The sequence below is a fragment of the Andrena cerasifolii genome, chromosome 13, assembly GCF_050908995.1.
Source record: "Andrena cerasifolii isolate SP2316 chromosome 13, iyAndCera1_principal, whole genome shotgun sequence".
In the NCBI taxonomy this organism is placed as follows: Eukaryota; Metazoa; Arthropoda; class Insecta; order Hymenoptera; family Andrenidae; genus Andrena; species Andrena cerasifolii.
Window position 1 is genome coordinate 7131886 of NC_135130.1, and position 18426 is coordinate 7150311.

General features: G+C 45.1%; 1 protein-coding gene across 9 annotated transcripts in view; it reads left to right on the forward strand.

Moving 5' to 3' along the window:
• Ih (hyperpolarization activated cyclic nucleotide gated potassium channel Ih) overlaps window positions 1-18426 on the forward strand; it is a 144380-nt gene that overhangs the window by 65470 nt on the left and 60484 nt on the right. For all 9 annotated transcript variants that reach the window (XM_076825621.1, XM_076825630.1, XM_076825622.1 and 6 more), the window contains one exon: window positions 17331-17752. In XM_076825621.1, coding sequence (XP_076681736.1) covers window positions 17331-17752 — 422 coding nt within the window. The remainder of the gene's footprint in view (window positions 1-17330; window positions 17753-18426) is intronic.

The window sequence follows — 18426 nt, forward strand, 5'->3', positions numbered from 1 at the left end:
CAGGTGGATAGAGAAAAGGCACCGGCGAACTGAATTGGCGCACTCGGGAGAAGACGCGATCATTAACATCCATAAACCGCGCCGGAGCGCGGCGCGGTGTAAACGCATAATAAACACGAACATAATGGCCCGTGATATTAATTAAAAATGTATTCAACCGAGCACGTTCGTTGTAGCCCACTTTTTCGCGAACAATAACGAGCCGCGTAGCAGGAGCTTCCGCGGGAAACAATGAACAGGAACAAGCTAATGCCAGCGATGATCACGTGGGTTAAATAAATTTGATTTAAAAAAAAAAGAAGAAAAAAATCGTGCCCTCCGGACAGAAAAGGCAGGGCCTTTATTTGACCGCCGAACACAGTTACCGCCCGCTGGTAATAAATGTCCGAAAGAGTGAAAATAGTGAGTGACACGAGAGGGAGGAAGGGGGTGGGGCGGAGGGGGGCTTAATAAGGTAGTCTGCTAAGCAGGCGTTCATTTTTAATTGGCGCGCTGACATTGGGACCAACACACATTCTGCGCATTCAGGTGCCATCAGCACGTATCCGTGCCCGTGTACAGGCTGTTTCATTAACCACGTCGCAGCAAGTTTTTCCAAATATACCGGTGGCATAGTTTCTCCTCCACTGTCTTCGTTTCCCGCGGAAAGGAACTTTCGAAACCCCCTGCGCTCGCGCGAATGAATGGCGTAACTTTGTATCTTTAAATAAGGTTACTGTAGGATCCGTCCACCGTTCGAAAGAAACAATTCTTCGTATCACGTGTAACGGAATTTCTAGTGGCATTCGGAAAAAGTGGGCGAGAATGGTAACTTCGCATTATCGGTAGAAATATAAAATGAAGTCGATGTTATTGGAACACCCTGTACGCGTCGGGGCTGCCGTGTTGTGTCCAGGGTCAAGGATACAGGAGAAAATCAACACGGGATGTTCGCCCAGGGGACAGACTCGTTCGAATACTTTCGTAAACAGTGTTCCTTTTACTCCTAATGCTTCTGGTCTTGGAAGACAAAAATGCCTCCGCTTATTAATTATGTCGTGCTGGCATTTTCTCTCTTAAGAGTTTTATTCGAATACAACGGTTATGTTTGTGCATTGTACAAAAGTAGTGAATAATCTACGCTGATATAATTTTTAACTGTGGTAAAAGATTGCCTGATCACGAAACCGACACTCACAATCTGTACTCACAAGGGAGCATCCCGAACTCGGAAATTCAAAAAATTCTGAAACTTTGCGAATCTGTAGGGAATTTCCTCCTGATTACAGCGGAATTTTTGGTTGCTGCCCAAATTCACTCTCAGCCGGTGTAATTGACCCCTGAAAATTCGGTTATTTTCCGATTTTGTGTTATAACTCGTGAACTCTAAAATTTTTTTTACCAAATGATAGATCTAGTTAAAAGAAGTAACTTTTGTCTTGAAACTTTTTTTCTATCTCTCACAATTTCCGAGTTATAACACAAAATCCGAAAAATAGCCGAATTTTCAGGGGCTAATTTCACCCCCTTCGAGTGAATTTAGGCAGCGAACAAAAATTGCGTTGTAACCAGGAGGAAATCCCCTACATATTCACAATGTTTCAGAATTTTTTGAATTTTCGGGTTTGGGATTTTCCCTTGTCAGATTGGGTTTCTGTTAGATCGGTTAATAATTTATTTCGGCTTTTCCATTGAAATAATAATGGGTAACACAATATTATACAGTGGCGGTTTCCGCGAAAAAAGGTCTATTCTTAACCTCGCAGTGCGGGGGATATATAATACGAAAGAAGAAAAACAGAAAAGAAAAAAAAACACACACGCATACTCGCACTGTTTACACACTCCTTCTGTATTCAGTCACGCTTCCTTAATTCTCTATTTCATATCTACACAGTATTTACATATATATCTTTTTAGATTAGTTGTTCACAACCACGATCAGTCTTAAAATACTATTACCTATTGTTACGCTCCGTAATTACTTCTTGTTATGATGTGATCTCATCGACCATCTACCAATATTTCTCTTCGTTCGTGGTGCAGGCATTTGGCGTTTGGGGACAGCCTATGGTGCAATTGGCACAGACCTAGGTGGCGCCCCGTTAGTTTGGGTATTCGGGAGACAGTAACCTCAAAGAGTCGACGCTGGCGGAATCATATAAGCTCTTACCCCGCGTACCGAGACTGCGAGCTCTAATTATATCGACCCGTTTGGGCATTTCTGTACATAGTCCTAGTTAGTAAGTCCTTTGCTTGTAAATAGTAGTTCGTAAGTTTTTTCCCAAGAGCGTTCCAGGGGTTTTTGTTGTGTTTTTCCCCCCACGCAACTCACTCGTCCTGCGAGTCAGACAGAACACAAATTGTATTTGTCTCCGTCCTCTCGCGGGGGCAGCGCACTGTGGTGCAAACATATACCTATTTGTAAATATACCCGAGCGACCTGTCGGGGAGTCCCGAATGCCTTCGTGCATACGGACATCTACGTGCCTTCCCTGAAAATTCAGCTTTTTGCTTAAGTTTGTCGAGCTCACCATTACCTCACAATTTTTCTCACCCATTTCAATAAGCTTCGCGATATAAAGAAAGAAACGTTGGCGGAATGGGTAACGCGACTGCCCAGTAATCCGGAGGACCCGCGGATCGCGGGTTCGAATCCCCGTCACCCAGGAAATTTTTTTCGCCTACATTAGTATGTTACAACTAGCAGATATGGTGGGTTTGCTACCACACATCACAAATCCACTGTTCCCCAGAGTTCATCCACTTGCAAATTCCCCTCTCCAAAATCCCTGATCTTCCCAAGCCCATTACGCAGCAACTAGGTCTCGCGCTGCCCCCAGTGTTCACCCGACACGCCCCCGCCATCCTCGACCAACCTGCACCCCCGAGGCTCGCCAAGAAATCCCCCTTTCGAAGTCCCTCAGCAGCCTCCGTCCTTCTTCCATCCCCGTTCATCCTCGCAGTCCGAGGAAACCTGTTATCCGAGCACGCTGCTGCTGTGTGCTGACGCGCTATCATTACCGCCACGGGTCGTTCTGGTCCCGATGTTTTCACGCCTACCAACGACCTGTTAACGCGACCTGCCATTACGCGGCGCGAATAATTGCAGGTTTTGATAATCGCCCTTGCGATCTGGCCCGTTAAGCGGAATATCCACCACCCACGTTGAGTCCAGCGCATAAACAGGCCGCGCGAAGCCTGGCGCGTTCGTTCGTGCCCGCCGAATCACGCGACGGCAGTTATACAATCGCGGGCTGCCAGTGTGTGCCGTTGTTTTAAATAAATTAGCCGAAACTCGCGAGCAGGATAAACGACCCCTTGGAAACGAAACGCCGTAAATCTTATCCCGGAGAGGGATTTATGGCGCCTCCGTTGCTGGATCCCTGAGGGTTTATCAGCGCCAGGTCTGCGGACGCGTGGAGAAATTCGGACGAATTTGTAGGGAGTTTTATGATCCGGGGGATTATTTGGAGAGAGAGGGAGATGTGCTTGCTTCTCTGCAGTCGTTTGATGGCTGTGAGAATGTTTCGGTTTGGCGATGTGGGTTCTTCGGCTTGGCTATTAAAGGACGATAGAATCCAGTTTGATTGCTGCACTGGCGATTGTTAGTGTGTTGGTGATTTTATCACTCATAAGATTCTGGCTTTAATGAAACTTCGTGGGAATGTGGAGCATAGTGGAGCTTTCTAAGAGGAGTTTGTTTTTTTTTCTGGGGAGATTTACTCTGGAGAGGTGCAATCAACCCTCATCCCCTTTTTTAATATAACTTTGATACAGAGAGGGGCAAAAATTTGATTTAAATCAAATTTCGAATAACGAATAAAGATTAGAAAATTACTCGTCATGTGTCGAATAAAGCTAACTCTGGTTAACCAACGAATGACGAATAGGTGTTTTAACTTTCATTCGTTATTCGAAATCTTATCTATGTAAATAAAAACTTTGCCCATCTCTGCTTTAATATAACTTGACAGAAAATATTTATAAGAATTATTCAGTTTTTATACTCTAGCACAGTACCAAAAGAAAAATAAAGTTATATTAAAAAAAAAAACGAAAATTGGTTGGCCATTTAAGTAAGAGTGTTAAATTAATAGTGAATTATAAATCTGAATTTAGTACATTTGAAATGAAAATCAATATAAATAGTAGGTACAAAACCCTAATAATCTAAAAATAAATAGAGTTCATAAAAAAATCTAGAATTTATAAAAATATACAAAACATAGATATTTCATTATATTTTTTTTATTTCTCAAAATAGAGCCAACCACTGTACTTTTTACCCCTAACATTAAAGGCTGATCAAGTGATTTCCCACAACAAAAAATATTACTCCTTGCTGTACATTCACACTAAGTTTCATTAAAATCAAAATTTTCGGATTAAGAACGTTTCTTTATCAGTATATATAAAATTCATTTTCTGTTTGTTCGTAATACAAATTTACACCGCTGCGCGGATTTCGTTCATATTTGGCACACACGTTCTACAGGTCCGAGCGCAGGTCACTGCATAGGTTTCGTTGACCGCGACCACTTTTACGCTCTGTTATTTAATAAGAAATACGGTAGACGTTGTAATTTAGTAAAATTTCTGTTTGGACATGTGTTTTTAATTTGCTGTCCTAATGCCAACAAATAGACTATTAAAAAATACTATTGCCTTTCTCGCTAACTTTAATAACGCTGTCAACTGTTTCGCCGTCTATAATACCGTCGCTTTTATTTTAAAAGTTGCTATAGCCCGGGCAACGCCGGGTATTTAAAAAATACAGGAATACTTCTTTTGGCGACCGTAGCACTTAGTTTTTACCAAGCTAGCGATAAACATAAATTGGTCACGATAATTTTCTACAGTGATAGTTTAACTTGCTACAGCATCATTAGTTGCCAGTAATCCTATATTATCTCATAGCAATTATCTACAACCTCGCTTCAGCTTCTCTGGTCATTATCATCATCAATTACGATATTCCAACTCAATCGCTCCTCCATTTCATTTTACCTCCGACCGCCGATCGCGGATGATAGAAATTACCTCCAGAGATCATCCTCATCGAAATTATGATTAACAGGAGTAATCCTTCGGTATTTCCCCCGGGAGGTGTACCGATCGATCTCCGAGAGGACTCGAATCCCCGCAATCCTCGGGCAGATGCAATACGTCAAAAATCAGCCGTCTTCGTTTCTCCTTAAACGAACATTTCAACCATCAAACACTCCAACGATTCGGTTTCCAATGAATTCGACGCGACTGTTATATGACGCGAGAGCAATTCGTCGAATTGGATAATTCACCGTGTCGAATCCGACGACGACTAGCGATCGATCCCATCACACGCTCGATTGTGTCGAACCGGCGACGCGGCGCCGGAAATATCGAAAATAAAGAATTTAATCCGCAGCGATCGGTACACTGCAGGCGCGACGAACAATCTCTTAAGAGCGCGTCAGATTGAATCCCGAATGCGGCGCGAGGAGCAGCGGAATCCATCGATCGGTGGGAATTAATTGAATCCGGTTTTCATGGCGCGCATCGCGCAAAGAAGCGGGCTTAAGCTTTTTCATCGGCTCGGGGAAGAAAGCAGGTGCTGCTGGGCCGCGTTGGGCGCGTAAAACGCGGCGATTTGGGGCGGGGGTGCAACTCTGCTCTGAGCTATAGAGAAGTTTATGTATGGACATGTATCGAGGGAATATTGAATTTCTTCCGCGGGTGGGGTAGAAGCTCTTTCTTCGCAAATGAATTGCTAGTGGAGGTGAAGAATTGTTATTTTCTGGAGCTTCTTGTAAATTTTGGTGATTAGGTAACGAAATAGGAGATTCTACTGTATCTCTACTAGGGGGTACTAGGACTTTAAGAGTACTATTTAGGCAGTCGTTCCTGTCTGAAACGCAGCATTTCTCTTAGAATTAATTACAAAGAAACAAAGCGAAACTGAGACTTGTTCTTTGGCATGAAGTTTATTAACATCATAAGCTTTAAAAAACTTGTTTGTTTAGTCAAAAATATGCATTATATATGACGATACAGATGGATCATTAAAGAGGCTGTTTTAAAATAAGTTTCTTTTGTTTTGCAGTGATAACTCAAAAACGGAGGTTCCTATCGATTCAAAACAAATTCGAGCATCTTCACAAAATGTGTAGTTTCTGACCGGACCTAAATTAAAGTTAATGAAAACTCTTATTCTTTATGAAAATAAACTAAAACCTCGTCTGTTGGGGCTTGGGGATGGTAGAACCTCATCAATGGGGTCTCAATGGGGTTTTAATTTTTTTTCATAAAGAATAAGAGTTTTTATTAACTTGAATTTAGGTCTGGTCCGAAATTACACATTTTGTGAAGATGCTAGAATTTATTTTGAATCGATTGGAACCTCCGTTTTTGAGTTACCACTGCAAAGCAAAAGAGACTTTTTTTAAAAAGCCTCTTTAATGATCCATCTGCAGTGTCATATATAATGCACATTTTTGACTAAACAAACAAGTTTTTTAAAGCTTATGATGTTAATAAACTTCATGCCAAAGAACAAGTCTCAGTTTCACTTTGTTTCTTTGTAATTAATTGTAACAGAAATGCTTCATTTTAGACAGGAACGACCGCCTACTTAGTACCCTTAATCTAGTGAAATATATTTTACATCTAGTACAGTAGTGAGTAAAAAATAATTTAAATGGTAAAACAGTAACAAAGAAAAGATATTTCTCAAAATTTATTTATACCTCTGACACCTCAGAAAATAGGGATACTTTTATGAATTTTATTTTATATAAAAACAAAACGTTATACTTAAATATAAAGACAAGCACCTTTTTGTGTACAAATTAAAAAACTGTATTCTTTTCAAAAAGAAATTTGATATCTTAAGAAATGAAGCCCCTTCTCCGAAAGCCTCTTCATAGTTACACCATTCGCGGTACCAAAAATATTTCAGAGTTTACGTACTACAAAATTTCAACAAAATTTTGCACGAATATTCCCAAGACGATAATCCGATTTTGAAGAAATCTATGTTTTAAAAAAGTGGCAGCTACCTAAAGCCAGACATACGATTTTCGACCAACGTTTTCATGCCCTTTCGTTAATAAAAAAAAAAGCAAGACACAAAGTACGACTAAACATAAGTAATCCCGTAAAAATATTACGTTCCACTGCAGTGTTATACTTCCCAAAGCCCAAATCGGTCCACCATACTCAACAACGGCTTCGCAGCGCCTGTTGCAGTTCTTCCACATAATATTCCTCTGATGCAACAATGAAAAGATTCGACGATCCCTTTCCCAGGTCTCACGGGTTGATTCAAAGCTATCTGACGGTCCGATCGATCCTCGTCGCTCGAACCCGATCCGAAACTGCGGTGCCGCTGGCGTGCCGCGAGCCGATCCGCAGCTCTCCGAGCCGCATCGTCTGGGCGAGATTTGCGCTCGTTCCGAAGGAAGCTCGCTGGACACCGAGCAATTGGTCGTTGACACATTTTCCTGCGGCGCTAGATGATTTTTAAAGGCGGCCAACCAGACGATTGACCTCGGTATTTATCGGCGCTCGCAATTTTTGCATAGAACTCACTCCGCGGATTTTTACGTAATGCCGCTTTGATCGACGTTACGTAAGCCGCTCCGCGAATTTTGTCCCGTCTCGCGGAATAACGTTGTTTCTTCTTCTCCGGCTTTTACCAGATGATTGATCGCTCGATCGGTTACTCCGACGGGCCGCCGTAGATCCCACGGCCGCCGCGTAGCTCGGGCACGCGTCCAGAATCGATTCTCCAACGTTTCTTTAATAACCGTGGCGCGATTGTTAGACATTTATTGTTCCGCCGGATTTTACCGCCGGTATCTCCGTTCCGCCAGGCTCCGTTCGAGTTACTCCCGCATAAAGCTCCATTTCACCTTGTCTTCAAGCGCGATCCGACCAGCTGGCGTTTTATCGTTCGCGTTGGCTTCGGTTTACCATTACTCAGGTTCGTTTCGAGCTGTCTACGACGTGGAAATGATTTATGCCAGCGTAGTGCGTCGTATCGGACGTTTATAAATTGCTGTAACCATTGAAACTAGATTCCTCCCGCGGCACCATGTTGCATCCCGCTAACGGAAAACGAGACATCTCGTCTTCGCCTGTTTCTACTAGAATTACCAGCGATAAATATTACGCTCCGCAGCTAAGTGGAAGCTTCCGCAAAACGTTCTCAATACATCCCCGCATTAAAAATATTATTACACCACAACGGAATCCCTTAAACCACCGCGAAGTTTGTAAAAAATAGCCCACACTGTATTACGTCACCGATTAACTCGAGGCTTGTGCAATGCAAAATGACCACTTTCTCCGTTGCAACGCGACTTGCACATCTGCGGCTAGACTTATGCATATTTATGTACATCCTCGCGGGTTTATGCAGATTTTTCTCAACCACGTTGCAGTGTTACCGAACCGCCTGCATCACCGAAACTACCTGCCGAACGGTGGAATTGTTTAGCAGACAGTGCTCGTCACCATTATTCCACAATTCGGCAATAAACTCATGGTGAATCGGGGCAGTTCCTGCTGCTCCTCTTTGCCCGTATACCGAGTCGATAAAGCTGAACGGAGTGGCAAGTATTCCCCGTTAAATCCTGCCGTAAAACGCGCCAGGTTTTAACGAGCGCGCCCGTGCAACGTAGCTTCGCAAAAATCGCGCAGCTTTTTGCCGCGCGTAACGCGAAACCCCTTCTCTGCCCCATGGAAAAACGAGGAGCTCGATATTCCCGGTGTACGCCTCGGTTACTGCTCGGTTTTTCGCCGCGGCGGCGCGCGTACAACGAAGCCTCGCGATTAAACGCGCTCGTGAATTTCTCTGCGGGTATAAAAACGGCCGATAGGTTCGCTGTAAGCATCGCTGCGTCCATCGAGCGCCGCTGCATTCCTTTCTCGGTGCCTCGAGTGGTCGACGGGACTTCGTTTGCATGTGCAACTACTCTGTTGTTTATCTTCCTCTTAATTCAATTCCCACCGCGTGACGAAGCTGTCGCAGAATTCCTCGAAAAGCGTCGAAACAGGCGCAAATGTCTCTTCTGCCTCGTTTCTGCTTTTAACGAGGATTCCTCGAGCCGCCAGCCGTGGTCGCAGTCGACGAGACTTTTACTTTCGTCGATGGAGCTGGCTAAATGGCTGGCGACAGTGCGAGATGCACTTTCGTTCGCCGCATAATGGGCTCGGGGGTGGTGTATTGTTTGGCATTAATTAACTCGCGGGGAAATCGAGATTACCATTGCAACGACAGGGGAAGTCGGTTAATCCGATAATTGACTTCGCAACCGCATCAAAGTTGAATCAAAGCGACCTGAATTGAGCCGTGTGCGCGCCGGTCGCGCTTCGCCGCAGTGCCCGGGAAGGAGGCATCGTATCCTGCGGGGGGCACTTTCTCCGAACTTCTTTCCTGCATTGTCCCTTTTGCGGACACGCCGCGGGTCAGTTTAACGGCTTGCTTTTATAGCCCACTAAGCTGCTGACGAGTTGGTGTCCCTTAGCGTTTGATGGTCACTGTGGCGGGACTTGGCGCATGGTTCAATAACTAGGTACCAACCTACTAGGTCTCCGGTGGCCCTTAAGTTTTATGGGGGTTCGCTTATTACGTCGGGAATCAGGATTCTATTAAAATTCCTTTATGGCCCGTCGATTCCCAGCTTTTATTGGGTATCAGGATCGCGAGCCTTTCAGAGCCCGTTAACTTTCGATAAGTGCCTATTCGTTGTGAAGTTAAGGTTACTCTTGATAATAATCACTCGCAGATGAAGGGCCTTCAGTTTTCACCAATTACTGTGATAGTGATTATCATGTGTCTCCTGATAGTTAGGCAATTATTGTAGGTGTAGCGGCCATCGGCACGACCAAATATGAGCATTTGGCGTGCAAATGGTCGGCGTGGTTAAAGTGACCAGACGTCTCGCATCGCGCGGGACAGTCCCGCATTTGAGCCCTTTGTCCCGCATTGAAAAGTGTCCCGCAAAGTGTCCCGGATTGGACATGTAACCTTTTACATTTTTGCAGTAGCATAAAGTTAACGTTTCCTCTACTTTTTTGTCGTTGCGAAAAAAGAAATATTTTTAATTTCGTTTCAACGTATCACTTTATAATCACAAGTATGTATTTTTAAATATATTGTAAATGCTTTAATAAGCTACGAAGAAGATCTCCTCACGGATCTGTTAACCCATTTTTTGTTTGCTTGCTTGCTTGTCCCGCATTGGAACAGAAAATATCTGGTCACTTTAGGCATAGTCCCATTGCCTGAGGATTTTTTTTCTCCGATATTATTCGCTCTTGTCTGACCAACTTCAGACATCCACCATCACTAATAATCCCCTTATCCAAAAGAAAAAGCCTTTAGCTGCTATCGAGCCTAAGTGCTTCATAACCTCGCCTTTCCACTTCCTAATGACCCTGGCACCTCACCCCCCTCGATAACCATAGAAAATCAAGCGCCCCAAAACACTATACCCCCACTTCAACCCCAAATCAACCACCACCATGCCACCCGTTCGCTGAAATCGCCCAAACAAGAAGCCCGCAATTATCCAGCCCAAGATTCGCGCGAGATTAATTGGACCCGGCGTTAACGAAACGAAAAACGAAGCGCGACAGGAAGAAGTGGAGGGGTGAGGGTGGGTGACATGCAGCGACAGGAGGGGTGAAAAAGCAAGCATCGGTACAAAAGCAACCACGCAAAAGCAACGACGTGGAAGCAGCCAGGCAACGAGACAACAGCCATTCGTATCGACGAGCGCTAGCGCGCGCGCGACGTCCCCCTCTGATCCTCCCCTCGCGCCACCCCTTGAGCTTTTGATCTCGGGCGCGTGCTGGAACGTCACCTGGAACAGCACGAGCCCCCGTTCTCTTCGGTACAAATTGTAAACGTAGCAATCGAAAGCGAACCTTGACACCTTTTTCTCCCTCTCTCGCACTGTCTGTCCCTTTCTCCCGCCCCCTCCGCCCTCCACCTTGATGGTCGTTTTTCGAGAGGCGGCGCACTCGACGTCGCGGATATATGCTTTCCTCCTCGGTCGACCGCATCAGCCCAGCGGGGAAGTTTCTTAAAATAGATTCTAGTGCCGGGCAGGAGGTTGCTGTGTGCATGTGCATCGAATGTGTACACAGGGCGAAGCTACTCCAGAGGGAGCGCCCGCTGAATGCCTCTCGCCCCGTCGCGGCACGCGGAACCCGCTTGAACACGCCGGACGGGACATTCCATGCGAACTCGGACAGATTTCGGAGTAAGTTTTCGTAGATTGCTGAAATTTTAATATGTTGTAGTATTTAGTGATGTTTAAACGTGGCTCAAAGGATTTTTCGAAATTTTGAGAAATGTCGATTTTACAGCTGTTTGAAGTTAAGTGCTACCTTTTTTTCAATACATTATTGCTAGGGAAGTAGTAAACGGATGGAGATGAGCTTTACCGTGCTTATAGAGAAGACATTGAAGTTCTAAGGAAAAATTATTTCAGTTTAAAGAAAAAAAATTTAACCATTTTTGTGCAATTATTTTAAATAAATGCAGGTTTTTAACATCGGGCGCGATTTTAAAAATCTCAAAAAGGAGAATATAGGTCTATCCTTCCCCTTGATGGACAAATTTTAAAAAATAGGGGCATTTTAAAATTGGCAACGTAAACTTAATTTCAAACAGCTGTAAAATCGACATTTTTCAAAATTTTGAAAAATCCTTTGAGGTACGTTTAAATATCACTAAAGACTACAAGATACTCAAATTTTAGCAATCTACGAAAACTTACTCCGAAATCTGTCCGAGTTCGCATGGAATGTCCCGGACGCGGGGTCCCGCGGGTTTAAACCGTGGCCGACGTCCTCAGAGTCGCGGGGTAGCTGCTTCACGACCCCTGCTTTGCCCTCCGGGGGTAGCTTCCGTGCTATCGCGCACCGGGGATCTGCGCTCCACGGAGAGGTCTTGTCCAGGTGAGACGCGCGGTAGAAAAGGGGCTGGGAGATCCTAGTGGGCCTCAGCCCAATCTCGATTGGGGGATCTTCTGTGCTTTGGTACGTCTAGGTCAGGCCTGTCCAGGCATTTGCTCGAGCAACCACGAGTTGGTCTTCGCCTTTGAAGGCCCCTCGCACTCCTCCAGAGCGAAAGGTCCTCATGATGGGGCCCAACCGTGGCTCTTGCCTTCGCTCGCAACCACCCGCGGTTGCTCTTCGAAGGCAAGAGCAAAAGTTGGACAGACCTGGTCTAGGTAGTTCTAACAAGGGATCTGTATGAGGTGTTACGCACCGATTTTTATGGGACTTCGTAGATAGGTAGAGAATTGGATGATGTTTGACCCCTGGAAGGGAAGACTCCTAATAGTCACGTTTGCTCGTTGGCGGCGAGTGCCGGAAACCTCAATTGTGTAACAGGGGTGAAATATTTTTCAATTCTTTACCTTTCCATGACGTTTCATCGAAATCGGTGCGCAACACCTCAGGTAGTTCCCTTGTAAGTGGTCGTAGACTGATGCATTTAGGTAGATATATACTCTGAATTCTGAAGTACATCATTTTGGACCGCCGGCGGTACTCCTTGATAGGGAGTGTGCCTTGTTGCATGGCATATTCAAGTGGGATTAACATTGCATTGTGTCTAAGGGAGACTTCAGCACCGTCCCTTGAGCACTGACTTTTCTATAACCTTCCTAAGGGGGCTATGTACACTCCTCCAGTCTAGTTGGAGTTTAAATTGAAGGATCGTCCATGAGCGATACCTCCGACTCCGCCACAAGATGGCATTTCAACCGATCCCGCTCTCTCGCTAGTTCTCCATCAACCACCCATTCGGATATATACCAGTTTCGTCCTACCTCCTAACATAGCGCGTCTAAGGCTGAGCCTGCTAGGTAATCCTTACCGATGAGTCTGTGGCGGCACGTGCAACGAGCACACCGCCTCATTGCGACCAGGCGTTTAGCCTGGCCATCAGCGATACCGCATCGAATTTCGGCGCCGATGCGTCGCGCAACTATTGCAGCGTAAGGGTTCTCGGAAAGCGGCGAGGACCGTCGTTGATACGTTACTGTATAAACATCCTGTACGTTGCGAGAGACGATGGTCCCCAAAGATCCGCGCCGAGAATCCACGTAGCGATCAGTCGAACCGCATGAAACATAGAGAGCGGTACCTACAGACGACCCCGCTGCCTGCGTCAACCTTCTCAATAAAGATAGCGACTAACAGGAATTCCAGGAGTCATTTCAGTATCCTGTCACCCACAAGTCCACCAGCAGGCCCTGGACAAAGCTTAACCTTCCTTTTCTCTCCTTGCGTCCTACCAACCAACTGTTCCACAACCCCCGCCAGTCTGTGTTACGTCTTGCTGGTTCCAGCTGACCTTATACACCAGATTCCATTGAGATTAATGTTCCACTTTAATCTCCGCGTTTCCACCAAGTCTATGGGAAACCTCGCCGCTTCAGCGCCGTTCCTTGATCACTGACTTCCCCCCATAACCTTCCTAAGGGGGAGGGGCATACCCAAGTTCCGCTTACATCGAACGCGCACAGTAGCAGCCCACCTTGTTACCTAAATAGTTGCGCAATATCGAGAAACCCGGTGAGAATAAATCCTCGTCCTCTCGTCATGCATAACGTAGCGCCGTTCTTGACCATATTGCGCGACAAGATTGCATTACGAGGCTCTTCGGAGAGCGGTGCACGTGGCCAAAGCTGGCACGTCCGGGCGTGCGGGAGACTGGCTGGTCTAGGAGGAAGAAGATCGCGCCTCGGTACACACTCCCGTCGTGTCCGTACAGCCTCTCTCACCGCCCCCTCCGCTCCTCTCCGGCCCCCTTCGCGTGTCTGAGAAGCTCCTTCGTGTCTGTCGCCCTGACCCGTCCCGTCGTTTTTTCTCCCCCAATGAGAGGGGAACGCGCGCAAGGTGAGACAGCCACTCGTCGCTATTTTTGCGCGCCCTACACCCCCACCGACCACCCACCCACCCACCCCCTCCCCCGCCGAGGTGTATTGTTCACGGCCCCGTATCGACGCTTGCTAATTGGGGGAGGATAATTAGCGTTCGATCAGACTTGGGGTCGCGCGACTCGCTTCGCTGGAGTAAGAATGATCGCACAATGGGCGGGCACGTGTTCCCGCTCTCGATAGGCTACTCTAACACGCTCCCAACAGATCGGGAACTAGGTCGACGTGCTTTCCGCGGCCACACCGTACGTACCGTCCAAGTTTCCTGAGGGCTCGCGTTTTGTTTGCCCTGTACCCGATTGTTACTCTGCCCTTCTATGGACTCGACGTTACCGCGCCACAATGGGTCGTCGTTTAAACGGCATTCGCGGTGGATATCGGGACGCGGGCGGATACAGGACGATTCCGCGCGGCAAAAGGAATCGAAAATGTGCAGCGGATGATTTCCGTGGGAGGCTTCGTTTTTCGGGGAAACGGGTTTGAAGGTGGGAGACATCGGGTTGCAGTCAACGGGGGCTTGGCTTGGCAGGTGGCGCTGCGGGCGCGTCTCTTCGCTGGTTGCTCGCGTAAGGGGCATGGCTTGAAGCGTTGCGGGAAGATTCGAAGGGTTTCCGTTTGTGTTTGTTTAATTAATAGCTCGTTTAGTGGGTGAATTAGAATTTGTAGCGGCGCGGGATTAGTTGCTTGACGGTGTTCCATGGAAACGCGATTTTTTTTTCACGGATATTTCGTCGCGAATCCATCGTCCAATGCGGTTCAATAAATGCACGAGGCCATATTCATCTCGCGACGCACGAAGCCAATAGAATTAATTTGCGAATTTATCCGCGAGGCGAGGTTTCCTCGCATTCAATGAAAGTGAAATTAAGTCCGTTTTATCGAGTGGCTCGCGAAGCCCGTTAAATAGCGCGGCATACGGATGCAAAATACCGCGAAACAGAATTCAAACCGTGGACAAGGGGCGTTAAATCGGATTGCTAGTGAATTGCCGTTCGATAATTGAAGAATCAGTTTGAATGGAGATTGATTTAGTTTAGCCTGCCGTGACCTCACCTGCGCGTGCAGCGGAATTACTCTATCAAATGGCAAAAGTCCTATCTAGTTTTCCACGAGATCAACAACCAACTTCTAGCTGCGGTTTCGCAGGGTATTGAAGGCTTCACATTCTTTCACATTTCCACAGATCTCGGAACTGTTCTTAGTAAATCTTCTTCAGAGTTTGCGAGATTTGCAAGCCCATTTCAGAAGAGATTTAAGTTACACCGGTGTATTCCATTTCACATGGAAAAAGGGAAAAAGAGGAGTAGCAAGCGACATTTATCTGGCATTGCGATCTGAGGCGGTTGCAGAAGAAATCCTTGCCTCCCAAACGAGCTGTCGATAACAGGTGCCCAGGATCGTTATGTCCTGTTCCTTGTCGCTCGATCTTCTGATCCGCCTTCATCGATAAGGTTCCTCTTCTTGTCGTGCATCGATTACATTTAAATCACTACAATGAAAGTGATTGAAACGTCCCTTAAAACCTTGACGACGTTGGATCTTTCACAGAAACTTCTAGACCAGATTAATACGATTCTGGGTATTTCGTTTCGAGAGATATTAATTGAATTAAACGGCAGCGGTTGCAGGATTCGGTGTTTTAAATTGTTTAAAAACATGCGACCTCCTCCTCAACGTTCGGAGCAGCGAAACATGGCGGTTAAAGGGGTATCGATTGGCGAAAACGTGAGAACAGGGAGCCGGCGAATCAGCGAGCGATCTGTCGAGGACGATAAAACGCGGCGATAAGAGAGGCTAGGAGTGTCCAGAATCGCGAGGACGATTCCAAAGAGATAGAAAGATTAAGAAGTGGAACGCGCCTCGAGGACGGTTTTGCAAACGGGCGCGTTCCAAGGATAGCTATCGAGACTCGGTGGGATCTAGTGGGGCCGGAGGGGGTGTACGTGTACAGATAACGATTAAGATAGAAGCGTTGCTCCTTCGTCGGCGACTTTAGCTGGTCGTTTGTAAGTAAGGAATCGGCTCCCCGCACGCGTACTAGGATCTTGACGCGAGAATTGCATTCCCGATTCACTTTGGCCTCCTGAAGATAAGCCAAATGGGTCCTTCAGTCACTGATAACGCGAATTCGGGGCTGATAGGAGATTCTTAGCTATTACCAATCATATTACCACCTTCAATGCTTTAATGTTTTAGAAGCCCTTAAAGCGGCACTTAAAAAAGAATTTCTAAGTTTTTAAGGTTTTAAGTTCGTAAGTTTTAAGTTCTTAAGATTCCAGTTCTTAAGTTTCAAGTTCTTAAGTTTCAAGTTCTTAAGTTTCAAGTTCTTAAGTTTCCAGTTCTTAAGTTTCAGTTTCTTAAGTTTCAAGTTCTTAAGTTTCCAGTTCTTAAGTTTCAGTTTCTTAAGTTTCAAGTTCTTAAGTTTCAGGTTCTTAAGTTTCAAGTTCTTAAGCTTCAAGTTCTCAAGTTGAATGTTCTTAAGTTTTAAGTTCATAAGTTTTAGGTTCTCAAGTTCTTAAGTTTTCAGTGTTTTAGTTTCTAAATCTTCAAGTTTCTAAGTTTTCAAGTTTCTAAGTTTTCAAGTTTCTAAGTTTTCAAGTTTCTAAGTTTTCAAGTTTCTAAGTTTTCAAGTTTCTAAGTTTTCAAGTTTCTAAGTTTTCAAGTTTCTAAGTTTTCAAGTCTCTAAGTTTTCAAGTCTCTAAGTTTTCAAGTTTCTAACTTTTCAAGTTTCTAACTTTTCAAGTTTCTAACTTTTCGAGTTTCTAACTTTTCAAGTTTCTAACTTTTCAAGTTTCTAACTTTTCAAGTTTCTAACTTTTCAAGTTTCTAACTTTTCAAGTTTCTAACTTTTCAAGTTTCTAACTTTTCAAGTTTCTAACTTTTCAAGTTCCTAACTTTTCAAGTTCCTAACTTTTCAAGTTCCTAACTTTTCAAGTTTCTAACTTTTCAAGCTTCTAAGTTTCTGAGCTTCTATATTTTCAAGTTTTCAAGTTCTTAGAAGCCCTATCTGACAAATTTCATACAAAATAAACCAACTAAGGCTCCCCAAAAACTACTTCCGATGCTTTCCAAAAACTATCGACCCTGACGTAGCTGAAATCCGTGCACGTGGCGCACCTTCCTCGGCGTGAAAACCCGCTGACGCCAGTCAAATGAAGGAAACTACACACAAGTCTTAGGAAACTATGCATAACTATCGGTTCTTTAAACACCACTACTAACATAGACACGTGAGGTGAAACAATCAATTCCAAGAGCAGATTACGAGAAGCTACTTAAGCGACAAAATGCATGGTTAAATTTGCTTTCCGAACTTATCAATCTATTCGTGCTCCGCTGAATTCGCATCTTCTGAATGCGCTGATGGTAATACCTGTTATTAATAATAATCGTGGTTGCTTTCAGGGAGGGCGAGGGTGGCGGCGGTGGCGGCCGTTCCGTGACCAGCGCTGGTGGGGGTGGAGGAGGAGGTGGAGGTCGTCGGGCACCGAGTCTACGACTGGTGAACGGAAGGGCGACCACGGGGGTCAGTTTGCACACCAGCAGCACAGAATCCGTTCGTTCACCCCATCACCACCTCGGCCAGCAGCAGGGCGGCAACAACAACAACAATAACAACAACAACCACCACCACAACAACAATAACAACAACAACAACCATAATAACTGCCACGCCGGTAATAACCCCGCCGCGAACAATCATCCACGGCTTAAAAAAGATGACAGCATCAAGATCAGCATCGAGAACACCAACACCTGCACGGACAGCCTCGTCACTGCTCTAGACGACGAGACCTTGCTCATCACTGATTTCCTGGGCGACACCGGTGAGTTCCCACGCCATTTTCTCTTCTTTTAAGGGGGTTACACCACCTTGACCAGGTCAAGAAATACCGCGTCACTGGGAATTGATTTCTAAGTGACAAAAACACTTCTTTCCACGAAAATTTTTCAATGAAGACAGAGACGTCTTTGAATAATATTTAGGTACAATTTTTTCCCCAAGTTTTCTTTAAAAACAAATATGGCGGTCGAGAGAACAAAATTTTAACAATAGAATATTAAATAAAACTAAGTTGACCATCGGCCGACGTCCAATTCTTTCGATATTTTAATTTCTACCCGACTTACGCGTAAATAAAAGTCCATTTTTTAACACGCGAAACTGAGCTTTTTGCTTCAAAGTGCAACTATTTTGTTATTTTTCTTCAGAACCCGCATCGATATTTATTGATTTGATATAATTCAGAAGTTATACTAGAGTATATACGTTGCCGGATTCAAAGGGTTAAATGTTTAAAGTAACGTATTCGAGGTTTCGCAGAAAGAGTTGCCTTCTCTAGAAGCTGCTCCTAAAGAGTCAATTCTTAAGTGTTCTACAGTGCCCTAGTAGCTCAACTCGGATATTTGGAGGAGAGTGGTACAATACCTAGTGATGGCTTGGAGAGGTTGAATCCACTGTGGATTAAGACAAATTACTATATTTAAATCTGAGTTCATT